Genomic DNA, 27194 nt, shown 5'->3' on the forward strand with positions numbered 1-27194 from the left:
TTAAAAATGACAAACAGTATTCAATACAATATCTGATAATAACTAAATGTAATCATATATATATATTTTTATCACTTTCAGTTTGGATATTTTGCAGGGCTACATTAAAGGCAATTCACATACACATACAATACATAACAATTTAGCACAGATCATATAGCATATAAAAGCAGCTATACACAGCTTTAAAGCTGCAGTCTGTGATTGGTAGGCTACATCCATTTTCTGACTTTTAAATTAATGATATATAGCCATTGACTCTTGAAGCAAACAATAATGTCATTGTAAACAAACAATGTACAACTTCAAAACATGGCCAATTTATAATTTTCAGTATGTTCAGTATACCAGTCTAAAAGGATAGCCTACTGTGTACATAACAGCTGATGTTGGTTCATTTCAGTGTTCAGCCCAAAGTTCAACATTTTAATAATGCTACCTGACAGAAAGCCTTACGCTGAGCGCTATTCTACATTCAAATATTTGTCAGCCTTGCCAGAAAGAGGCGACAGCAACATAGAGGCTCACGCCACGTTGCATTTCAGCATCTTGGCGCATTACGTGTCAGAGCTTTGTGTCAGAGCACCGTGGTTACCTGGGTGACTTCCGAGATCATGTCGTCGTTGGGCTGGCAGCATGAGTCTAACGACAACATCTCCATACCTAGTCATACCTCTTGATTGGACCTCTCCACCGTGTTGGCGCTGGAGTGGTGCTCGTGTTGGTGGTGGTGGTGGTGGCGGGTACGAGAAGAATTCTGCAGCTCCAGCATCGAAGGACTCAAGGGGATGCAGAACTCGCGGAAGCAGCGCTTGAAGTTCTCGTCCAGGAAGGCGTAGAGGACGGGATTCAGGCAGCTGTTGGTGTAGCCCAGAGCGATGCAGAAGTGCCAGGTGACGGACTGCAGCAGGGAGTTGGGGATATTGATAAGGGCTTTGATGATGACGTAGATGTGGATGGGCGTCCAGCAGATGATGAAGACGGCCACCACCACCAGGACCATACGGGTGATGCGGCGCAGGTTGCGGTCCTTCTCCTTGGAGCCGGACAACATGCGCACGCTCTTCAGGCGCAAGATCATTAGCCCATAGCACACGGTGATGATGAGGACGGGGATGATGAAGGCAAAGATGAAGACGCAGATCTTCAGAAGATTCTCCCAGTACCAGGATGGGTGGGGGAAGATCAAAGTGCAGTCGATGATTCCTGAAAATGTGAAGACACAGTTGAACGAATGCAGCATATGAGGAAATCAACGCCTCACAGCAGTATTTTTCACAGGTAGATAAAACTACAGTATATAGGCCCCAAAGCATTGCTCGAAATGATAAACATAAAAGTCAGTTATGTTTTCGTTTGTTAAACAAGCTTGTGCTGACAGCTTGTATTCCTCAGGCTGACATCAGATATATTTTCATCATGAGACTGCAAATAACCCTATCTATTCTCATCTAACCAATAACAAGAGCTAAGAAGATTTTGACAGGCACTTTGAAAACCTAATTCAGGAATCAAGCATCACCAATGTTGGTGACAAGTTTCTATCCCACTACTACTACTACAATTATGCACAAACTTTCTGAAGATTATACATGGTGGTAGCTGCTAGTCTATGGCCATATATACCATCTTTAAAGCATAATATTGATGACTAGATTTGGAGACCTACATTAAGGCCAATTAGGGATGAACGTTTGCAAAACAATTTAATGAGTTTGTGTCACATGTAAAACTAAATAAAGGATCTGAAAGTGTTCTTATTGATAATAAAAACATGCTTATGATATGATAATATGATAATAAAAACATGCTTCATAGCTAACGTGGCACTCGATTTCTCTCTATGACAGACCCAGACCATGCATAGAACAGCAAAGTGCTTAAATTCCGTTGGCTTTCCGTTCACTTCACGGAAATAACTATCAAACATAATTGTTACTCTCGCTGCTGTGGTATGCTCACGAACATTACGGATAGGATATCTATAACTGAGGATAAAAGAAAAACAGCAGGGGGAAACGTACTGTCGTACTTGCCGTTATCGGTTACAGTAGTTAAGGCGGTGAACATGACAGGTAGACCGATGGCAGAAGACAGGATCCAGTTGCACACGTTGACAATCTTCGCGTTACGGGGCGTGCGGAAGTCTAAGGCCTTGACGGGGTGGCACACTGCAATGTAACGGTCAATACTCATTGTAGTCAAGGTGAAGATACTGGTGAACATGTTGTAGTAGTCGATGGATATCACTATCTTGCACAGCACGTCTCCAAACGGCCAGGTCCCCATCAGGAAGTTGACACTCTGGAAGGGCAGCGTACTGGTGGCTAGTGCATCAGCCAAGGCCAGGTTGAAGATGTAGATATTTGTGGCGGTCTTCATTTTAGTGTATCTGGAAAGACAACATACAAAAATAAAAAATTAAGAGACCAAATTAGGGTGTGCTTATCAGAAAACAAATAATCTGGACAGCAACTCGTCTATCGGAAAACCATTTAAAGTAGACTCAGAAATATCTTTGGTTCACTCTGCCGTTCATGGCAACGTCTTACCGCTGTGTCTCAGTTACTCAGTCAAGTCATGCCTACCAGAACAGGATTACAAAATATTGCAATGGATTTATAAAGAATTGATATTACAAACATACAGATGGATGGTGTATTGACACACAAACACAACTGTCAATTAACTATAATCCAATTTCTCTTTACGGAGAGTTACTTAGGATGATACTATTGCATTGCATGTCATGGGAGATTATAAAAATGTACACAAGTAGCTAGACAGATTCTGAGACTCTATATGTGCAACACCAGGGTTGTGGGTTCGATTCCCACGGGGTACCAGTGCTAAAAACAGTATGAAAATGTGTGCACTCACTACTGTTAAATTGCTCTGGATTAGAGCATCTGCTAAATGACTCAAATGTAATACAACAGTTGCACATGTCTGTTAAAGTACTCTAATAATGTTAAATAAACAGATTATCATGGAAACGTCATTTAGCGCTCTGTTGAAACATTCTTTCCCTGAGAGAAAAGCCACATGATAGTTCCACATGTGAAATCAGTTGTGATCTGACAAATTCACATGTTGCCATTAAGTTACTGGCAAATACACAATAACCTCTTCACAGCGCACATCATTACTGACACATTATCTTACAAAGTTTGCAGAACAGTCAACGTTAAAGGAGACGCTCTACTTTTATCGGCATAACCGTCAAACACTTCCACAAATACACACATATTTCACCAAGTCCCCAACTATGCTAATGAGCCCCACCAGTACATTGCCCCCACCTATATTTCAAACCGGAGTGATGATCGTGCCTTATATTCAAAACATTGGGCAGAAAAATGTCCCATTATACCTACAAGGTACCAATCTGTACCATGGAGTTCATATGTGTACCTGTGAAGTGTAACTTTGACATTTTTGTACCCCAGGTAACAACACTGTAGTGGACCCTAACCAAACCCATATTTTTTTCAGTGTGTTAATATACAGTATGTTCCAAGCAATTAGTATGAGCCTGGTGGCACTGAAGAAACATTGATGCACTCTCAACCAAGAAATGGCAAGTTCAAATTCCCAAATAATGTATACTTTACGTCAGAACTCTTCAACCCTGTTCCTGGAGAGCTACCCTCCTGTAGGTTTTCACTCCAACCCCCATTATAACTAACCTGGGCCCAGTTTCCCGAAGTGATGGAACTTACGCTTACAAGTGTTCCACTTAATGCATCTTTCCTACAACGGCAGAAGATGTAACATGCGTTTCCCAAAACAAGTGGCCTGAGAGAGAGCGGTCACTAAGTGCGTCGTTGGAGCATGTATCGATACTGATAGGAAATGGAGTGCTGCTCTCGGATCAGCTTTCTCCATTCAAATCTTACCTTAACATTATAATTATTTCACAACACTGACGACGGATCAACTCCTATAGAGATGTTACCACCTACTGCTGAAAATATCAAGTCATCTTATTTTACTGCTTACCTGATAAAAATGCACTATATCGCCGATTTGGCACACCATTGCGCACAATGCAATTTAAATAAGAATAAATCATGAAATATATTGACACAAATTACAGACAGTAGCCTACAAGTAGCAAAATAGAACTCAATTTAACATTAAATGCCTATAGCCTACTGTATTTATATTTGCAGTCATCTCGTTTTTTTTATACGATGATTGTTTGTATCAATTGTGCAAAGACATTACACCTTGGTATGTGTAGTCAACTTTATTCAGAAGTTTTCGGCAGTCACAGAGAGACAGATAAACCATGTCATTTTATATTTAGTGGAGATCTTCTGAGCGGTTTCAAGCGCAACGTTAGCAAAAATGGTTTTGGGAAACAGCTCCGAGATTTAATGATACTCCTACGCAGGTTCTAACGATGAACTTAGCCTTAAGATGCTTTTGGGAAACCGGGCCAAGATTCCGTTTATCAACCTTCCAGAGTAAAATATTCTAAATTACATTTGATAATTAGGCTTTCCAAATTTCACCAAACAGTCAAACAGATCAAGAGATATAAACATGTGCCTGCTATATCGATATTAGTTTTCTTGCATATGATGAATCTTGACAGTGTTTATAACATGTGTACCAAATGTTGTTACAATACCGATATCCTTGACTGATTTATATCCATTTATGTACCAGACCACGCCCACGGATTGTTTATTGATCCATAGATCCATGTTGTTTAAGATACTAGTCTGGGAAAATATTGTGTTGAGACCTTTGTGCATAGATGCCACATATCATGTTTTGTGCAGATTGGTAATTCGGTGCCAGAAGAGTAGCACTTTAAGTGTTTAAAAAACAAAAGCATCATGGCCACCCTATGGGTCCCTGAGGCAAATGTGTTCCTTATGAGGAGAAGGACCTATGTACCAGATTTCATGACTTTAAGTCAAATGGGGTAAGGAGCATGACCTTTCAAAGTAAGCATTTTCAATCTCTTGTTATAGCGCCACCATTTGGCCAATCAGTGTAATTTGATAAATGCCAGATCTCTAATGCAAGACGCATCATTTACCCACATTTAGTCAAAATCGATCCAGTTCTGTCTGAAATATCGCATTTGACTAACGCACGAATGCACTAACGTACTAGAGGCTTTCACGGGTCCAAAAAGTTGGATCCGTTCCCAAAATGGACATGGGGCTTTACCATCCGGACCCGATATGCATCAATATTTTTTTTAAATATAGAGACCCGTCCCAAATGGACCCGAGGTCAACTAGACCAGTTCCGTCTAGATCTGGCCGGATCCAGACATGAGCCGAGTGAGGGAAGCAGCAAAAACGTCATTTTGTAAGCTACTTTATTAACCAGAGCTGATACAGTGCGAGGGAGAGGAGATTGAGAGAGGTGATGCTCTAGCAGGGGCCGTGCTGTGTGACTAGGCTACTGTGAGTGTGAGCGAGTTACACAGGAACAGGGAGGAGGAGGGAGGGAGAGATGAGAGACGGCAACCAAGCAAGCTGACTTCCACTATAGTAGACTAATAGCTGCCATACTGTAGCTAGGTTACTTATCATCCAATATGATTACTTAGTACCTGTCTTGACTGCATCAACCCGGGCAAAGGTAGTTAAGATAGCTAGCTAAGGGCCTCCCGAGTGGCGCAGTGGTCTATGGCTGTGCCACTAGAGATCCTGGTTCGAGTCTAAGCTCTGTCGCAGCCGGGCCGCGACCGGGAGACCCATGGAGCGGCGCACAATTGGCCCAGCATTGTCCGGGTTAGGGAAGGGTTTGGCTGGCAGGGATGTTCTTGTCCCATTGCGCACTAGCAACTCCTGTGGCAGGCCGGACGCAATGCACGCTGAAACAGTCGCCAGGTTACAGTGTTTCCTCTAACACATTGATGTGGCTGGCTTCCGGGTTAAGCGGCATTGTGGCAAGAAGCAGTGCGGCTTGGCTAGGTTGTGTTTAGGAGGACGCATGGCTCTCGACCTTCGCCTCTCCCGAGTCCATACGGGAGTTACAGCGATGGGACAAGACTGTAACTACCAATTCGACACTATGAAATTAGGGACAAAAAAAGAAAAGGAAAAAAAGAAGATAGCTAGCTAGCTAACTAGGCTAATTGAGGCTGCACACACTTTCTTGCCCTACACAGTTACAAACTACAACTAAATTCAGAATATAAAGTAGCAGCCTACCTGTTGGCTCTTGGTCGTTGTAGATTATTCTCCTTTAACTTTTAATTACATCATTTTCATTTCATCTGAGTAGATATCTCCTAACTTTGCCCCAAACGGAGGCTCTATGACTGTAGCCTATTGCTGTTTTGAGGACTTATGATTGACCAACCACAAAAATATGCTACACGCACCACTCTCGTGAAAAGCAAAGAACGGCAGCATAAATGATACCATTTCTCTCTCTCTTGCTCTGTCTCTCTCTCTACTGCAGAAGTCGCGTTTGGATCTGCATTGGTCTTTCCGGACAAGTCAGTTAAAATTACACTTAAAAGGTCATTTACACTTGAGCTGACATCAGCAGGGTTTACAGTGAATGCAATCTCCGAGAACGTCAGGGAAATTGCCTTGTCGATCCTGCATTGCACGTGGATTGAATCCTGGCTGAAGATTGAGATAGCTGGGGCATGTATGCCTATTTTACTTTAAAAGATAGCTGACAAAAAAGGAGTTATGTTTGCAGTTTGAGCATGGAGTCATGCATTGTACATAAGCCATGGATGCAAACACGGAACTGGATGCCTTGACCTTTAAGCATAACATTGTCTGCTAATGCACAGTCGGTGTCTGATGGATGTTTTGTATTGCACATTCTGGAACATAAAATTGCTGTCTATAACAAGACCATAAAACTCAGCTGGGGTTAATTGTTGATCATGTCTGTCTTCTGTGTGAAGCTTGAGTCTCCCAGACAAAACATGATGATTACCTAACAGTTCCAGTGAGATAAACTGAAAAGATGGCTCCCAATATAAGGGGAAATAATATAGGGCAGCAGCTAGTATTCTTGGGGTATAAACACTTACATCACACAAAAAAATAAACAGTACATCATATAACTTTATTACGCCACTACATATCTACAATATAAAATATATAATACCACCATACAACAATATTACAATGTGAAAGGGAAAGGAGGATACCTAGTCAGTTGCACTCAACCAAAATGTGTCTCCTGCATTTAACCCAAACCCTCTGAATCAGAGTTGCAGGGGGCTGCCTTAATCGACGTCCACGTTATCAGCGCCCGCGGAGCAGTTGATATTGAGGCAAGAACGGCAGATTTTTCCACCTTGTGTAGAGTCCATGTGCTAGCGTGTGTGTGTGTCTGTGTGTGTCTCGTCACAGTCATCTTTGTTCCATAAGGTGTAGTTTTATCTGTTTTTAAATCAGATTTTACTGCATGCATGAGTTACTTGATGTGAAATAGAGTTCCATGTAATCATGGCACTGTGTAGTACTGTTTGTTTATCAGAGTCTGTTCTCGAATTGGGGACTGTGAAGAGACCCCTTGTGGCATGTCTTGTGGGGTATGCATGGGTGTCTGAGCTGTGTTCTAGTCGTTTGAATAGACAGCTCAGTGTTTTCAACATGTCAATACCTCTCACAAAGACAAGTAGTGATTCAGCCAATCTATCCTCTACATTGAGCCAGGAGAGAGTACATGCATGCTATTGATGTTAGCTCTCCATATATATTTAAGGGCCAGTTGTGCTGCTCTGTTCTGGGACAACTGTAATTAGCCTATATCCCTCTTTGTGGCACTTGACCATATGCCTGGGCAGTAGTCCAGGTGCGACAAAACTTGGGCCCGTAGGAGTTTTTTTTGGTGATATCAATGTCAAGAAAGAAGAGTAGACTTGTATTATCCAATCTCAGCTACTGTTGTATCAATATGTTTCGACCATAACATCCAGAGTTACTCCAAGCAGTTTAGTCTCTTCAACTTGCTCAATTTCCACATTATTCATTACAAGATTTAGTTGAGGATTTAGGGTTTAAAATCAAATCAAATGTTATTGGTCACATACACATGTTCAGCAGGTTTCCTCCAAATACAATGAGCAATATACTGAGCAAAAATATAAAACGCACACATGACTGGGAATACAGATATGCATTTGTTGTTCACAGATACCTTTAAAAAATGGGCCACTGGATCTCGTCACACTATTTCTATGCATTAAAATTGCCATTGATAAAATGCAATTGTGTTTGTTGTCCGTAGCTTATGCCTGCCCATATCATAACACCACCGACACCATGGGGCACTCTGTTCACAGCGAAGACATCAGCAAACTGCTCGCCCACTTGACACCATACACGTGGTCTGCAGTTGTAAGGTCGATTGGACGTACTGCCAAATTCTCCAAAACGATGTTGGAGAAGGCTTATGGAAGAGAAATTAATATTAAATTCTCTGGCCACAGCTCTGGTGGACATTCCTGCAGTCAGCATGCCAATTGCACGCTCCTTGAGACATCTGTGGTATTGTGTTGTGTGACAAAACCGCACATTTTAGAGTAGCCTTTTATTATCCCCAACACAACATGCAAGCTGTTTAATCAGCTTCTCAGATGGATGGATCATCTTGGCAAAGGAGAAATGCTCACTAACAGGGATGTAATCAAATTTGTGCTAAACATTTTAGAGAAATAAGCTTTTTGTGAGTATGGAACATTTCTGGGATCTTTTATTTCAGCTCATGAAACATAACATGTTGTATTTATATTTTTGTTCAGTGTATTTAGTATCTTATTACTTGTTCAGTGCATCTTATTACTTGTTCAGTGTATCTTATTACTTGCCACCAATTCTAAAGCTGTCTGCAGCTCTTTGATAAGTGTTGCAGTGATTTCACTTGCTGTGGTAGTTCATGTGTATAATGTTGAGTCATCAGTGTCCATAGACACACAGGCTTTACTCAGTGCCAGTGGCAGGTCATTAGTGATTGAAAAAAGTAAGGGGCCTAGATAACTACACTGGGGAATACCCGTCTCTACCTGGATTATGTTGGAGATGCTTCCATTAAAGAACACCCTCTGTGTTCTGTTAGACAGGTAACTCAATCCATGATATAGCAGGGGATGTAAAGCCAAAACACATACATTTTTCCAGCAGCAGATTATGATTGATACTGTCAAAAGCTGCACTGAAGTCTAACAGCTCCAACAAGCATCTTATTATCAATGTAGTTCAGCCAATAAAATAAAATCTAATTGTATTTGTCATATGCACTGAATACAACAGGTATTACCGTGAAGTGCTTACTTACAAGCTCTTAACAAACAATACAGTTCAAGAAATTGTCACGTTCTGACCTTAGTTATTTTGTTATGTCTTTGTTTTAGGTTGGTCAGGGCGTGAGTTGGGGTGGGTTGTCTATCTTCGTTTTTCTATGTTGTGTTTTGCGTTTGGCCTGGTATGGATCTCAATCAGAGACATGTGTCGTTAGTTGTCTCTGATTGAGAATCATACTTAGGTAGCCTTTTCCCACCCACCTGTGTTTGGTGGGTGATTGTTTTCTGTCTTTGTGTATGTCACCAGACAGGACTGTTTCGTTTCGTGTCATTCTCTTTGTTATTTTTGTTTTAGTGTTCTGTGTTTAATAAATTCATCATGAACACGTACCATGCTGCGCATTGGTCCTCCGATCCTTCATACTCCTCAGACGAGGACGACGAACGTTACAGAAATAGAGTTAAGAAAATATTTACCAAATCATTTTTTGGGGGGGGTCAATGTAAATAGTACGGGTGGCCACTTGATTAATTAATTGTTAGCTTGGGGGTAGAAGCTGTTAAGGAGCCTTTTGGTCCGAGACTTGACGCTCCGGTACCGCTTGCCGTGCGGTAGCAGAGAGAACAGTCTATGACTTGGGTGACTGGAGTCTTTAACATTTTTTTGGGCCTTCCTCTGACACCACCTAGTAGATAGGTCCTGGATGTCAGGGAGCTTTGCCACAGTGATGTACTGGGCCATACGCACTACCCTCAGTAGCGCCTTACGGTCAGATGCCGAGCAGTTGCCATACCAGGCGGTGATGCAACCGGTAAGGATGATCTCGATGGTGCAGCTTTAGATGTTTTTGAGGATCTGGGGACCCATGTAAAATATTTTCAGTCTCTTGAGGGGGGAAAGGCATTGTCGTGGCCTCTTAATGTCTTGATGTGTTTGGACCATAATAGTTCATTGGTGATATGGACACCAAGCAACTTGAATCTCTCAACCCCCTCCACTTCAGCCCTGTCAAAGTTAATGGGGGCCTGTCCAGCCCTCCTTTTCCTATAGTCCACAATCAGCTCCTTTGTCTTGCTCACATTGAGGGAGAGGTTGTTGTCCTGGCACCACACTGCCAGGTCTCTGACCTCCTCCCTATAGGCTGTCTCATCGTTGTTGATGATCAGGCCTACCACTGTCGTCAGCAAACATAATGATGTTGTTGGAGTCGTGCTTGGCCATGCTGTCGTGGGTGAACAGGGATTACAGGGGCCCAATGGTAAATGGTAATGATTACAGGGGCCTTACCACCTGGGGGTGGCCCGTCAGGAAATCCAGGATCCAATTTGCAGAGGGAGGTGTTTATTATAGTCAGATTTGCCAAATGGAGGGCAAGGGAGAACTTTGTATGCATCTCTGTGTGTGGAGTAAAGGTGGTCTAGAGTTATTTTACCTCTGGTTGCACATGTGACATGCTGGTAGAAATGAGGTCAAACGGTTTTAAGTTTACCTGCATTAAAGTCCCCGGCTACTAGGTGCAGCGCATCTGAATGAGCATTTTCTTGTTTGCTTATGGTCTTATATAGTTGGTTGATAGACGGCTACAAATAATATAGATGAGAACTTTCTTGGTAGATAGTGTGGTCTACAACTTATCATGAGGTATTCTGCCTTAGGCGAGCTATATCTCGGGACTTCTTTACCGGACGTGCTACCTGTCCCAGACCTGCTGTTTTCAACTCTCTACAGACAGCAGGAGTGGTAGAGATACTCTCAATGATCGGCTATGAAAAGCTAACTGACATTTACTCCTGAGGTGCTGACTTGTTGCACCCTCGACAACTACTGTGATTATTATTATTTGACCATGCTGGTCATTTATGAACATTTGAACATCTTGGCCATGTTCTGTTATAATCTCCACCCGGCACAGCCAGAAGAGGCCACCCCTCATAGCCTGATTCCTCTCTAGGTTTCTTCCTAGGTTTTGGCCATTCTAGGGAGTTTTTCCTAGCCACCGTGCTTCTACACCTGCATTGCTTGCTGTTTGGGGTTTTAGGCTGGGTTTCTGTACAGCACTTTGAGATATCAGCTGGTGTACGAAGGGCTATATAAATACATTTGATTTGATACGAGACATCCGCACCAGTGTAACTGACAGTTAACCTGTAAGTCTATGTCGTTGTTTTTTTGTTTGAATTGTTTACGTGTTCGAAATGATAAGACAAGCGGAACTACGTAGCTAATAACTGTTGTAACGGAGATCATTATTGTAGCAACACCCTTTGGAGGGAAGGCAATCCCGCGCTGTGTTAGCTAAGTTTTCATGTCATCGGGTGTAGTTCGTAAAGGTTGAAGTGTGTATGTTAGGATGGTAACGTTGCAATAATTAAGGATGAAGTGTGAATTCATGCCAGGAATAATAAGTGTGAAGTTTGATTTCCTCCCTTCTGTAATAAGCAGCCAAGGAGGTATTTTTCCTTTATTCATGTGTTTAATCTGATACTGTTAAAGCTCCGGCTAACCTGTTTATGTATGTAAGCACTTCAGAGTTATACCAAGCTAATAAGTCACTCGTAAGATAAGGTTGTAAGAGTGTGCTTAACTGTATTTTCATTTACTTTATAGTTCTCACGGAAGGTGATAATTCTGACTAAAACTACAGAATAAACCCGCCAGTTAAAATCAAGTAACGGTTGTGCTCGTGGTTACTGGAGGGAGCTACAACCATCTATATTCAGTCATTTGTCTAAGTGCCATACATGTTGAGTGCCCTTCCCTAAAAGCCAAATTATAATTTGTTTACTGTGAAATAGTATTGTATCTGGTGAAACAATCTTTTCCAAAGGTTTACTAAAGGTTGTTAGTAGGCTGATTAGTCGGCTGTTTAAGCCAGTATTTGACATTGGATGGAAAAGTTCAGAAGCACGTTCAGTAATGGGCTACAGTGACAGCAATGGTTCGAGTTCCTCTTCATATCACATGCTATATGCTACTACGCTCATCCTGTCACTCACACAAGAAATATACGTTTTGCATTATTTACACAGGATAAGCGCAGATTGTAAATAGCCCTCAAACAGAATCCCTTTAAATTAGTATTAGTAACCCTTTTCAAGTAAGATATTTGTTCCTGGGTTTAGACAACAAGCCAATTATAAGTAGAGCAAATATTGTTGAAGAATCAAAAGTCTTTCTCTTAAGTTGAATGCATTTAGCAGGTTTTTCCTCATTAAGGAAATTGTCCTCATAATCAGAGATACCACAGATGAATCATCTCCCGGAATTCTTTAGTCTGTCTTCATACTCTTTAAGGTGGAGAGTGATTATTGTGGGTTAAAGGAATGACAAATCCTCTGGTGCAGCACAGAGAGATAGGATGGAAGTGGCAAGCCATCTAAAAATGGATTATTTTCCCCGCTGGAAAACATTTCTTGTGCTGTGATTTGGGTTTAGTGATTACGGGTGAATCAGGCCCTTATAACTGAATAGCCATCACACATTGACTGTATGTATAATTTTATTTTGAAAAAATTGTACCCCTTTTTCTCCCCAATTTCGTGGTATCCAATTGTTTTAGTAGCTACTATCTTGTCTCATCGCTCACCGTACGGGCTCGGGAGAGACGAAGGTTGAAAGTCATGCGTCCTCCGATAAACAGCCAAACCAAGCCGCATTGCTTCTTAACCTCTTCAACCTATGGGGGCGCTATGTCATTATTGGATAAAAAAACGTGCCCGTTTTAAGCGCAATATTTTGTCACGAAAAGATGCTCGACTATGCATATAATTGCCAGCGTTGGAAAGAAAACACTCTGACGTTTTCAAAACTGCAAAGATATTATCTGTGAGTACCCCAGAACTGATCTTACAGGCGAAACCAAGATGAAACTTCAAACAGGAAATGAACAGGATTTTTGACGCTGTGTTTTACTAATGTCTCCTTATATGGCTGTGAATATGCTGTGGACAAGCTTATGCGCTCTGCCGTTCATCCAAGATGTCTGCAGCATTGTGGCGTATTTGTAGGCATATCATTGGAAGATTGGCCATAAGAGACTACATTTGCCAGGGGGCCGTCCGGTGTCCTTTGTCTAAATTGGTGCGCAATTGTCAGTAACACTCATTTTGCCATGGGATACAGAAGCAGAAGCACACTTCCAGGAACGATACATCATTGAAGAGATATGTAGAAAAACACCTTGAGGATTGATTCTAAACAACGTTTGCCATGTTTCAGTCGATATTATGGAGTTATTTTGGAAAAAGTTAGGCGTTTTTCTAACTGAATTTTCGTTTTCTTTTGGTAGCCAAACATGACGCAGAAAACGGACCGATTTCTCCTGCACAAATAATCTTTCAGGAAAACTGAACATTTGCTATCTAGAGTCTCCTCATTGAAAACATCCGAAGTTCTTCAAAGGTAAATGATTTATTGAATGTTTTTGCTGGTTTTTGTGAAAATGTTGCCTGCTAACGCTAAATGCTAACGCTAAATGCTAGTTTAGCCACAGGAGTCGCTGGTGCACGATGAGACAAGAACATCCCTACCGGCCAAGCCCTCCCTAACGATGCTAGGCCAATTGTGCGTCGCCCCACGGACCTCCCGGTCGCGGCCGGTTACGACAGAGCCTGGGCGCGAACCCAGAGTCTCTGATGGCACAGCTGGAGCTACAGTACAGTGCCCTTAACCATTGCGCCACCCGGGAGCCCCGTAAGTATAATTTTTTAGAGGAAAAATCCACTTGACGCCACCACAACAACCTTTTCCCATTAACTTTGCCCATAGTGAGTCTTGCACGTCACTTGGGCCTTGTAATTTGTATAGGACAAGAAGTCTTCCACCATAACTGACCGGCTCGATTGTGTTTTTTACATTGGATAAACTCAGAGGTAGAAAATTGTCTATGATACACTACAGTTGAGGAACAATAGGAAAGTAATTCTGCTTTGAAACGTTAATAAACTTGAAACCTCACTTTTGAGAAAACGGGCCATGAATGTTCTGGTACCTGTTGGAGAGCTCTTCTTTGTCCACTGGCTAGCTAGCTAGCTAAAATTGGCCCTTTCCTAAATTAGCCATGGATGGATATATGGATTTGGACTGGTTTTACTTAATTCTCTGTACTGGCCAAAAATTATAACAGTGATTCTGATCCAACCATAAATTAATACATTGTGCCCACCGCCTGAGAGGATGGAAGTTCATTATGTATCTAGATGTAGAAGGCTAATGTTAACTAGCTAATGTTGCCCATAAAAAGGAAGTTAGGCTAGCGAGCAAGCACTTTAGCCAGGTAACCTAAGACAATAAAAAATACAAGTGTGTACTGTATGACAAAGTCATAGACCGTTTCATCGACAGGAAAGAGAGGAGGATGGCATTGGCGTTTCTCTACAAGTAGGGTGAGTCAACATGTTTTTTCTACTTGCGCACACACACACACGCACACACACACACACACACACAGAGAGCGAGAGAAATCAAAACCATGGACAGCCACATCATATTTAGCTTACGTTGATTGGACTACATTGTTTTTGGTATCTTTTAGTTGTCACTATAAAATACTAAGTATAGGTGATTTGATGATGTTGAAATGTTGAAGTTGAAATGGTGCTGCAATAGTGGAGGCAGCTCCTGTTTTCTTTGTGACTTTCGGTAACTCTTCGTGGTTCTAAATCAATAGTTGTTTAGTCGCCCCAAAATGTCTGAAACGTTAACCTGCTTGACCATGCGGTAGGTCATGTAAGTGTTTGTAACATGCAATAAACTTTGTGGACTCTACCAGACAGATGTTGCTCTCAGGTTTTGTGATGAAACAGAGGTGTGGTTTAATTTATTCTGCCACTGTGTCTTCTTATTGTCTCCGCCTTAGACCTAGCTATCATGGTCGCAAATGAACTGACAGGTTATTATCACAACACATAGGTTGTAATATGGCTTTTTTTTCAGCTTTTCTTCCCCAGTGATTTTACCCACGCACAACCCTGGCAACTTACAGGACCAATTCGGGTTAAGTGCCTTGGACAAACGCACAACAATAGTTTAACCTAGTTGGCTCAGAGATTCAAACCAGCGACCTTTCAGTTACTGGCCCAACATTCTTAACCGCTAGGCTACCTGCCGTCCAGCAAGGGAGTGTGTAGGAGGGAGTAAAGGGAAGGAGGCCTCCTCCATCAGCGCTGTCTATAGTTAGCGGAGACTAGTTCACTATGAAAGAGGGAGCACAGTCATCAAAGCATCTGATAAAGACAGACAGCAGCTTAACACTAAAACACTTCAGCTGCCTCATGGTAGCTGCCTCTGGAATTACTGAGTGTGATGGTCCGCTTGGCTGGCAGACATGATCACAACGGTGGCAGTTACCTCGAATCAAATAGAGCAGATATCCCTGCGCAGCCAGCTGTCTTTTCTGATTCCTCAGTGCCAGCAGATGATGTCTAGTGGAACAAATTCGCGAATACTTTGGGATGTTCACCGCTGACACGTGGCTCTTGTGCATGGCGTGTTGTAAGGCCTAATGCACATGCATAGTGACAGCTGACATAGAGTAGGCGTAAACATGCCTTTTCACGGACAGCTCCATCCTCATCAGTGCCATTACAATTTATGTCGTCACTGTGAAAACATCTAGAATGTCTTTATTGGCAATAAATATACACAGCAACTCACTATGGCATCGTATGCCAATATACAAAACATTTTAGGATTTTAGGAAATGAATGACATGAATGGTAACCCGAGTATAACTGCAGAAACAGAGCAGCAGAGTAGCCTGTAGCAATGAAGGCTTGTTGCTAAGGAACAACCAGAACATGTCCTCTGACTCTGTGATTATCTTCTCCTGATACAGCATTCCATTACATTCAGGCCAAGACAGTGTTTCTCCAAGACAGTGTTTCAACATGGGCCTCTTTAATCATTTCAATTGAAATCAATTGTAGGGGAAACACTTGAGTTAAGTTCCTTTGGTACAAACAAGTTAAACTTCTAATGAATATTAAAATGTAAAGTGGGCAATGTACACTCTGACGTCTTTCCTTTATTTTTAATTTTTTGTTTTATTTCGCCTTTATTTAACCAGGTAGGCTAGTTGAGAACAAGTTCTCATTTGCAACTGTGACCTGGCCAAGATAAAGCAAAGCAGTGTGACACAGACAACAACACACAGTTACACATGGAGTAAACAATAAACAAGCCAATAACACAATAATCAAGTCAATGACACAGTAGACAAAAAAAAGTCTATATACAGTGTGTGCAAAAGGCATGAGGAGGTAGGCAATAAATAGGCCATAGGAGCGAATAAATACAATTTAACAGATTAACACTGGAGTGATAAATGAGCAGATGATCATGTGCAAGTAGAGATACTGGTGTGCAAAAGAGCAGAAAAGTAAATAAAATAAAAACAGTATGGGGATGAGGTAGGTAGATTGGGTGGGCTATTTACAGATGGACTATGTACAGCTGCAGCGATCGGTTAGCTGCTCAGATAGTTGATGTTTAAAGTTCGTGAGGGAAATAAAAGTCTCCAACTTCAGCGATTTTTGCAATTCGTTCCAGTCACTGGCAGCAGAGAACTGGAAGGAAAGGTGGCCAAATGAGGTGTTGGCTTTGGGGATGATCAGTGAGATATACCTGCTGGAACGTGTGCTACGGGTGGGTGTTGTCGCAGTGGTGGGTGGTGTAAGGTGATTTGGTAACAAAACGGATGGCACTGTGACAGACTGCATCCAGTTTTCTGAGTAGAGTATTGGAAGCTATTTTGTAGATGACATCGCTGAAGTCGAGGATCGGTAGGATAGTCAGTTTTACTAGGGTAAGTTTGGTGGGGTGAGTGAAGGAGGCTTTGTTGCGAAATAGAAAGCGGATTCTAGATTAGATTTTAGATTGGAGATGTTTAATATGAGTCTGGAAGGAGAGTTTACAGTCTAGCCAGACACCTAGGTATTTATAGTTGTCCACATATTCTAGGTCGGAACCGTCCAGGGTGGTGATGCTAGTCGGGCGGGCGGGTGCGGGCTGCGAACGGTTGAAATGCATGCATTTGGTTTTACTAGCGTTTAAGAGCAGTTGGAAGCCACGGAAGGAGTGTTGTATGGCATTGAAGCTCGTTTGGAGGTTAGTTAGCACAGTGTCCAAGGAAGGGCCAGAAGTATACAGAATGGTGTCGTCTGCGTAGAGGTGGATCAGGGAATCGCCCGCAGCAAGAGCGACATCATTGATATATACAGAGAAAAGAGTCGGCCCGAGAATTGAACCCTGTGGTATCCAGCATTTTAAAACAGAAAATCTTTGTCAAAAGGACAATACGTTATTCAGTTGGAAATGTCAAACAGTCAAAGACATGTTCTGTCAAAAAACATCATCACAAAAGCCACTGTTAATATAGGAGCCAAAGAAAGCAGTAATGAGTCTGATTATAAACTATTTTTTTTCTGTAGTGTGACATGTTTTGCTCCATCTCCTACACTGAATTATAATCCTTTGAGTGGCAGATAAAACAAAGACAAGAGTATATAATGAGTGGAGGCCAAAAAAATATCTACATGAGTAATGCATTCATTGACAAAGCTACTATCAATCATACTGTGAATAAATGTTTACTGTTCAGGAACAGGCCTATTCTTGTCCTCATCTTACCTTGAAGAAAGACATTCCTATGGGAGGGAGGAAATGGTGGACCTATAATTGTTCACCACTGATGACCTTTCAAGACCAGTGCTTGACTTGGGCAGGAGCTCACCGGAGCTGAGTACTGACACCTCAAATTGTCTACTGCTTGAGCTCCTGTTCCGCTTCTAGAATATTATCTCAAAAGGATTATGAGACAAAAGGATTATGCACCTAAATACAAATGGTACCGGCACCCAAAATGAGTACTGGAACCTATTTCAGATCAAGTGAAGCACTGTTCAAGACCAATATTATTAATCTCCCTTAATAAAGATGGAAAGTCATTGAGTATGAGAATAAGGGCAGTGCTCCGGAAACCAAATGTGTAAGGAATCACACAGCATGCTACATCCTGTCAATAGATTCAGGAGTTCATCATAAGGAGAGCCAACATATTGAGCGTAACACAGTGTGACATAAACTGCCTGTTGGGGATCCATAGGAGGCTGAGTTACAATTGACATCAATTCTGTGCATGTTATTTCCTGGAGTTTGAGAGGATGGATCAACTAAACTCTTAGAAAAAAGCATTCCAAAAGGGTTCTTTGGCTGTCCCCATTGGAGAACAGTTTTGGTTCCATGTAGAACCCTCTGTGGAAAAGGTTCTACATGGAACTCAAAAGGGTTCTACCTGGAACCAAACGGCTTCTCCCTGGAACCAAACAGGGTTCTTTAATGGGTTATCCTATAGGGACAGCCAAAGAACCCTTGTTGGTTCTAGATAGCACTTTTTTTCTAGGAGTGTAGTATTAACCTGTATTTTCTGCCCATTGAAATGATTCTGTTTGGCTTAGAGTACTGTGTTAAACCTATTCAAACACATTTCTAAAACCGTAGTTATCCCTACAGGACCAGCAGCACATGGCGAGTAATCTTTGAAGTGACTTATGAAACCTACTAACATCATGAAACAAGGAGAGATTTTATTACTAAAGTGTTGTTGAATGATGTTGAGTAATCGATCAGGGAACACTTAGAGAATAAGAAACCTAATGTTTTTATTTATTCTGTATCCCTTTGCTCAGAACCCTCCTTTATATAATACATGAATTGGACCTGCTGTATTAGGCAGCTTGTGATAAGAGGACAAATGAAATGATAAATCTTTATTAATCAATATCATTTTGTTTGTGCATAGAGGGAAATTGTACCCTGAATCAATTTCCCTATCTCGCCGAGCTTTGCACATTGTACAAAATTATGATAAAAAACAAGCACTAGCCTGACAATAGGCCACCTTTTTGTTAATCAATGAACAAACATATGGCCATGAAGGGGACAGGTCCATCTTGAATGCATTGTTTGTGACCCAAAAACGTAAGTGTTAACAGCAAATGGATCAGACGTGATGATTTATTGTACTGTAAGATAGGAAACACGCTCTGCTCTTGCAGGTAGGCTGACTCTAGGAAGGGATGGTCGGAGAGAAGGCATCGGTGTCTCCATGACAACAAACAGCACTCTACTATTTTCGCTGCGGTTTCCTGCAGTTCTAGAATTGATTTATCACATGAGCGTGCAGATATCATTCTGTGGGTGACACAACTTGTCATTTGTTTGTGCTTGTGAGAGTTCCTGGATGTAAGCACTGATCTGGTGGAACTTGTGGGTGGGTCAGGTGTCGTTGCTAATGGCATGAACGTTATCCACCATGTAGGTGCTGACACTCAGCAAAGACCAAGAAAGGTTAAAAAGGTATATTCATTTAAGATAGTTTGGGTTGATCTGCACTTAGGAAGGATCCAGTTTTGAGATGGGAATGATTAGCCTGATTTTGCGTAAATCATGCATTGATGTCAATGCAAGATTTGCACGAGTTATGAGCAAAGCTACTTGTCTTTAAAAATGGTTTTTATCATAATGAATATCAGTTCAACACCTGCTCATTGGAGCAGTGGCTTAGTCCAATTTCGCAAGTCTCCCCGCAATGTCAGAGCAAGGTATCTGCTATCACACCATGTAAAGTAAAAACTTTAAAAAATATATAAATTGCAACTAAGTGGATTTATGTCAACTCCGTCAGACACATTAAACGGCATTTCATTTGTTCAATTATTGTCCAACAAATGTTTAAAGGCATTGATTGTTTAATTCTAACATTAGATATTTAATACAATTACAAATGTGCAAACTTATTTTTGTTTTGTTTTATAGCACTATTAAATCCTCCAGGGCTAATTTCATTAGCATTTGTGCCATCATTTTCTACATTTAGAACATAAAACATTTATACAGCAAACATTATCCCTTAGGTTTAGCACAGGAAATACTACCATTGTTTATGCATACAGTGCCTTGCGAAAGTATTCGGCCTCCTTGAACTTTGCGACCTTTTGCCACATTTCAGGCTTCAAACATAAAGATATAAAACTGTATTTTTTTGTGAAGAATCAACAACAAGTGGGACACAATCATGAAGTGGAACGACATTTATTGGATATTTCAAACTTTTTTAACAAATCAAAAACTGAAAAATTGGGCGTGCAAAGTTATTCAGCCCCCTTAAGTTAATACTTTGTAGCGCCACCTTTTGCTGCGATTACAGCTGTAAGTCGCTTGGGGTATGTTTTGCACATCGAGAGACTGACATTTTTTCCCATTCCTCCTTGCAAAACAGCTCGAGCTCAGTGAGGTTGGATGGAGAGCATTTGTGAACAGCAGTTTTCAGTTCTTTCCACAGATTCTCGATTGGATTCAGGTCTGGACTTTGACTTGGCCATTCTAACACCTGGATATGTTTATTTTTGAACCATTACATTGTAGATTTTGCTTTATGTTTTGGATCATTGTCTTGTTGGAAGACAAATCTCCGTCCCAGTCTCAGGTCTTTTGCAGACTCCATCAGGTTTTCTTCCAGAATGGTCCTGTATTTGGCTCCATCCATCTTCCCATCAATTTTAACCATCTTCCCTGTCCCTGCTGAAGAAAAGCAGGCCCAAACCATGATGCTGCCACCACCATGTTTGACAGTGGGGATGGTGTGTTCAGGGTGATGAGCTGTGTTGCTTTTACGCCAAACATAACGTTTTGCATTGTTGCCAAAAAGTTCAATTTTGGTTTCATCTGACCAGAGCACCTTCTTCCACATATTTGGTGTGTCTCCCAGGTGGCTTGTGGCAAACTTTAAACAACACTTTTTATGGATATCTTTAAGAAATGGCTTTCTTCTTGCCACTCTTCCATAAAGGCCAGATTTGTGCAATATACGACTGATTGTTGTCCTATGGACAGAGTCTCCCACCTCAGCTGTAGATCTCTGCAGTTCATCCAGAGTGATCATGGGCCTCTTGGCTGCATCTCTGATCAGTCTTCTCCTTGTATGAGCTGAAAGTTTAGAGGGACGGCCAGGTCTTGGTAGATTTGCAGTGGTCTGATACTCCTTCCATTTCAATATTATCGCTTGCACAGTGCTCCTTGGGATGTTTAAAGCTTGGGAAATCTTTTTGTATCCAAATCCGGCTTTAAACTTCTTCACAACAGTATCTCGGACATGCCTGGTGTATTCCTTGTTCTTCATGATGCTCTCTGCGCTTTTAACCGACCTCTGAGACTATCACAGTGCAGGTGCATTTATACGGAGACTTGATTACACACAGGTGGATTGTATTTATCATCATTAGTCATTTAGGTCAACATTGGATCATTCAGAGATCCTCACTGAACGTCTGGAGAGAGTTTGCTGCACTGAAAGTAAAGGGGCTGAATAATTTTGCACGCCCAATTTTTCAGTTTTTGATTTGTTCAAAAAGTTTGAAATATCCAATAAATGTCGTTCCACTTCATGATTGTGTCCCACTTGTTGTTGATTCTTCACAAAAAAATACAGTTTTATATCTTTATGTTTGAAGCCTGAAATGTGGCAAAAGGTCGCAAAGTTCAAGGGGGCCGAATACTTTCGCAAGGCACTGTATATTGCAGACCGGGGGTTAGCCATCAGTGATGGAATTGACAACAGATACTCAAAACAGACATATTTTTGCCTCTAAAAATAAAAGTTCAAAACAAACATTTGTAAAATATGGAAAATTACTATTTTGAAAATCCCCAAATGAAAACATAACCAAAAATCTGACAGAGTTGATGTTTTGCAGGGTTGACAAAATGGCTTTTTCTTCTTAATTCAAGTGTTATACACAGTCTCATTTTTTGCTTAATAAATCTAAAACCTAATTAACTGTAACAAATTTTTACCAAAATGTATATTCTATTTCAATATATCTGGCAGATGGAGTGACAGTTTATGGTTGTGACCATGGTGATTCCAATAGTAGAAAACTTTACAGACTAAGAGTGGTCCTGTCGCACTACATGTATTGAGAGGTCCTTATGGTATAGCTGACCCTGCTCATTCCTGATTCATTTAGGATTTTAGACCAATCTGACAGAGTAAATCAAATCTCTGAACACAACTTTTAGGAATGAAATGGAAATTAATCATATTTTGTATGTGAAAGTATTTAGAGAATTCCCCAAACAAATATTTTATTTTATAGGACGCACGGCTCTCAACCTTTGCCTCTCCCAAGTCCAAATGGGAGTTGCAGCGATGAGACAACACTTGGCTGGATGTCCTTTGGGTGGTGGATCAGTCTTGATACACACGCGAAACAGTTGAGCGAGAAAAACCAAGCAGCTTTGCAGTTCTTGACACACTCAAACCGATGTGCCTGGCACTTACTACCATACCCCGTTCAAAGGAACTTAAATATTTTGTCTTGCCCATTCACTCTTGGCATTCTCTCAACCAGCTTCACCTGGAATGCTTTTCCAACAGTCTTGAATGAGTTCCCACATATGCTGAGCACACTTGTTGGCTGCTTTTCCTTCAATCTGCTGTCCAGCTCATCTCGATTGGGTTGAGGTTGGGTAATTGTGGAGGCCAGGTCATCTGATGCAGGTCTCCATTACTCTCCTTGGTCAAATAGCCCTTACACATCCTGGAGGTGTGTTGTGTCATTGTCCTGTTGAAAACAAATTATAGTCCCACTAAGCGCAAACCAGATGGGATGGCTTGCAGAATGCTTTGGTAGCCATGCTGGTTAAGTGTGCCTTGAATTCCAAATAAATTACTGACAGTGTCACCAGCAAAGCATGCCCACACCATCACACCTCCTCCTCAATGCTTCACGGTGGGAACCACACATGCAGAGACCATCCGTTCACCTCCTCTGCATCTCACAAAGACACAGCGGTTGGAAGATAAAATCTCAAATTTGGATTCATCAGACCAAAGGACAGATTTCCACCGATCTAATGTCCATTGCTAGTGTTTATTGGCCCAAGTAAGTCTCTTCTTCTTATTGGTGTCCTTTAGTAGTAGTTTATTTGCAGCAATTCGACCATGTAGGCCTGATTGATGCAGTCTCCTCTGAACAGTTGATGTTGAGATGTGTTTGTTACTTGAACTCTGTGAAGAATTTATTTGGGCTGCAATTTCGTAGGCTGTTAACTCTAAAGAACTTATCCTCTGCAGCAGAGATAACTCTGGCTCTTCTATTCCTGTGGCTGTCATCATGAGAGCCAGTTTAATCATAGTGGTTGATGGTTTTTACGACTGCACTTGAAGAAACTTTAAAAGTTCTTGAAATTTTCCGCATTGACTGACCTTCATGTATTAAAGTAATGATGGACTGTCATTTCTCGTTGCTTATTTGAGCTGTCCTTGCCATAATATGGACTTGGTCTTTTACCGAATAGGGCTATCTTCTGTATACCTCCCTTACCTTGTCACAACACAACTGAAACGCATTAAGAAAGAAATTCCACAAATTAACTTTTAACAAGGCACACCTGTTAATTGAAATGCATTCCAGGTAACTGCCTCATGAATCTCAAATATAAACTAGATTTTCATTTGTTTAACACTTTTTTGGTTACTACTACTATATGCTATTTCATAGTTTTGATGTCTTCACTATTATTCTACAATGTAGAAAATCGTAAAAATAAAGAAAATCCCTTGAATGAGTAGGTGTGTCCAAACTTTTGACTGGTACTGTATATATTATTATTTATTTATTTTTATTGTTTCATTCACACCTTCACTGTTGGAGCTCAGAGCTTAAGTATTTCACTGTACACTGCAACTACATCTGCGATACTAGGCATGTGACTAAATAAAAACCTGATCTAATCTAATAATATGAAGGACGTTAGTGAAGCTGTTTAATTAAAAACACATATCTGTCTAATAATATGTGCTAACAGATGTGTCATGAGCTGCCACCATTCAACACACCTGTGACAATGATGGCATGTCTGTATAGCAAGTGGTGTGATGATATCAAAGTAACATGTTACTATGTACTTTGGAAAGCTATCAGCAGTCTCATGGCCAATCCATCCTCTCAATGTCTCCATGCAGGCTCAGTCTCACAATGGCAGATCACGGGCTACACATGCTCTACATTTCTAATGAGCCATTAACCTAGTGAATTCTTCTTCTGTGAAAGGGTATAGGCCAGGGTATTGCCTACACCAAGTTCTTCTAGTGGGAAAAGTCCTTCTTGAGCGGTGAGGTCCCACCGTACAATAAGTGACCCTAATACCAATTTACTGACATATAGACAAGTTCAGTGTAATTACAGTGTAAGTACACATTGTTACATTGCTCTTACAACTGCTAATTTTTTTATTGCAAAATAAAAGTCTTTGTAATTGTTCTGGCCAATTTGAAATGCATTTATTTGGGGGGGATGCGCTCTCAAAATATATATTTTTCAAATGTTTTCAATGAGAGTTAAATACCAATAATACTCGAATTATGTCAAAATCATATGTAGCCAATGTCCGCCTATCAATGGTCCCACATCAATGGTTTCTTTGACAGTTGATATTATTATGGTGACTCCACTGGGGTCTGGAAATCCATTGCGTTATAGCCAAATCCAAACGCGTTCATTTCTGACCGTTCGAGGCACTGCAGATGTCTGTGGTTGCAATAAAATGCTATCTTTGACAGCAGACAGTTGTGACTATGCTATACTACTCTGATAGTCTATTGACAAAATGTTTGCAATACATTTTTTATGATGGCCTTCAGCACATACTCTAGTTGCAATGAATTCCCTTTAATTACAGGCGGAATAATGTAGCAATTTACTGGTCTATATCATGATTTACGTGCGCCTAACTCCCGGTGGAATTCTTTCACGTGCTCTGTTCAGAAGAATTATTGAGCATGGTGCCATATTGGTCTATCAACAACCTGTTTCTTTCAATTTACCACAATGTGGTTCCTCATGGTCTCCCCTTCTATGGCGGGTTACTGTCAGTTGATTTTCCTATTAAACTATGAAATGTACACATACTACTAATCTACCTAGACTCGGATTTACCATGCATCAGAACAATAGTGTCAGGGCAGTGTAGGCTATAAAAACTGGGATTAGTTGTTGATATCTTACCTGATAATGACATACATGACGAGCACGTTTCCCACCAGACCAAGCACACACACAATAGAGTAAAGAGTCGTGATTATAATCGCGATGATCACTGGTGTCGAATCTTTGGCCAGATTGTCTGTTCTCTCACATTTGGCATCCAAACTCATGTTATCGCTGAAGTTCCGACAAAAAACACTATTGTTCATCATGGCCATATTCGAGAAATGGTACGGATAGTTCGACGTGTTGCCACCGCTTTCCATGGTCAGCTGAAGCTGTCCCGGCTGAGGCGCTCAGGACAAGAAATCTCGCAACGATTCTCTCACGTTCAAGGCTGCACGGTGTGAGTTAAGGCGTTTTTGTGTCACACCAAGTACCATTACGCACGAGTTATTGGACGTGGATGAAACATAAATGCATATTACCAGTTCCCCCTATTGCGTTCTCAATTTATCAAGCAAAATGACGTCACTCCATGAACCAACCCCGAGGCACTGTCGTTAGAATGCGGTAATTGCCTATAGCGAAGCATTAGCCTTCAGAATTATTTAGCAATATTGCGCTACAGTAGACTGCATACATTTTCAAACTCAGCCCTTACGAAAAAAATATTTCAACCAGAGTGCAGTATAACTGCAGTACACAGCAGTATAACTGTAGTTAGAGTGCAATATAACTGCAATATGCGCAAATACTGATCCAAAATAAGTCTTTTTTACTTCAGTAATTTTGCAGTTAGACTGCAATTACTGCGCCCAAAATACCAGTCGACTGCTGTTACTGTACTTTTACTGCAGTTTCAAAACTGCAATCTTTTTTTGTAATGGAGGTCAATCTGAAGTGCAGCTATAGACCCTAGCCTATAGGCTACAAGGGAACGTGTCGTTGGGAACTTAAGTTTTTGGTTTCCCATTGGTTCTGGGAACGAAGCCAGAAGTTTCCTGGCCATTAAAACATAACGTTTTTTTAAATGTTTTCAGAACAAAAGTGAAAATGTAGACTTTTCTGGGAACTAACATTTTTAGGTCGCTGGGAATTTAAGATAATGTTTTTCTATGGTTCCCTGATTGTTTTTGTTTTTTTGGGGGGGGGGGGGGGGTTATTAACATTCTGAGAAAGGAAATGATAGGTTATGTAATAATGTACTGAGAACATGTTTAGATTTTCATTTTAGTCATTTAGCAGACGTTCTTATCCAGAGCGACTTACACTCTTAAAATAGCTCGGTGGGACAACCACATATCACAAGCATAGTAAGTATTTTTTTTTCAATAATGTAGCTGCTAGTAGTCAAATCAAATTTTATTTGTCACATACACATGGTTAGCAGATGTTAATGCGAGTGTAGCGAAATGCTTGTGCTTCTAGTTCCGACAATGCAGTAATAACCAACGAGTAATCTAACCTAACAATTCCACTACTACCTTATACACACAAGTGTAAGGGGATAAAGAATATGTACATAAAGATATATGAATGAGTGATGGTACAGAACGGCATAGGCAAGATGCAGTAGATGGTATCGAGTACAGTATATACATATGAGATGAGTAATGTAGGTTATGTAAACAAAGTGGCAGTTTAAAGTGGCTAGTGATACATGTATTACATAAGGATGCAATAGATGATATAGAGTACAGTATATACATATACATATATTGATGAGTAATGTAGGGTATGTAAACATTATATTATATTAAGTGGCATTGTTTAAAATGGCTAGTGATACATTTTTACATCAATTTCCATCCATTTCCATTATTAAAGTGGCTGAAGTTGAGTCAGTATGTTGGCAGCAGCCACTCAATGTTAGTGGTGGCTGTTTAACAGTCTGATGGCCTTGAGATAGAATCTGTTTTTCAGTCTCTCGGTCCCTGCATTGATGCACCTGTACTGA

The 27194-nt window shown here is 41.0% G+C and overlaps 1 protein-coding gene across 1 annotated transcript; it reads right to left on the reverse strand.

Annotated features, from left to right (window-relative positions):
- Nucleotides 1-90: 90 nt before the first annotated feature.
- On the reverse strand, nt 91-25560 carry oprm1 (opioid receptor, mu 1). The gene is made up of 3 exons (XM_065002303.1): nt 25316-25560; nt 2037-2392; nt 91-1206 (listed from the first exon to the last, which is right to left on the reverse strand). The coding sequence occupies exons 1-3, from the start codon at nt 25558-25560 to the stop codon at nt 668-670; spliced, it is 1140 nt and encodes a 379-aa protein (XP_064858375.1). The 3' UTR covers nt 91-667.
- Nucleotides 25561-27194: the final 1634 nt, after the last annotated feature.

Source organism: Oncorhynchus nerka, linkage group LG16 (assembly GCF_034236695.1).
Source record: "Oncorhynchus nerka isolate Pitt River linkage group LG16, Oner_Uvic_2.0, whole genome shotgun sequence".
Taxonomy (NCBI): Eukaryota; Metazoa; Chordata; class Actinopteri; order Salmoniformes; family Salmonidae; genus Oncorhynchus; species Oncorhynchus nerka.

Excerpts from the sequence above, each read along its gene's own strand:
- oprm1 (XM_065002303.1), bottom strand. The coding sequence starts at position 25,560 with ATGGAAAGCGGTGGCAACACGTCGAACTATCCGTACCATTTCTCGAAT. Across the intron at positions 2,393-25,315 it reads GTCATGTATGTCATTATCAG|ATACACTAAAATGAAGACCG; the intron begins GTAAGATATCAA and ends TTGTCTTTCCAG. Across the intron at positions 1,207-2,036 it reads AACTACTGTAACCGATAACG|GAATCATCGACTGCACTTTG; the intron begins GCAAGTACGACA and ends TCACATTTTCAG.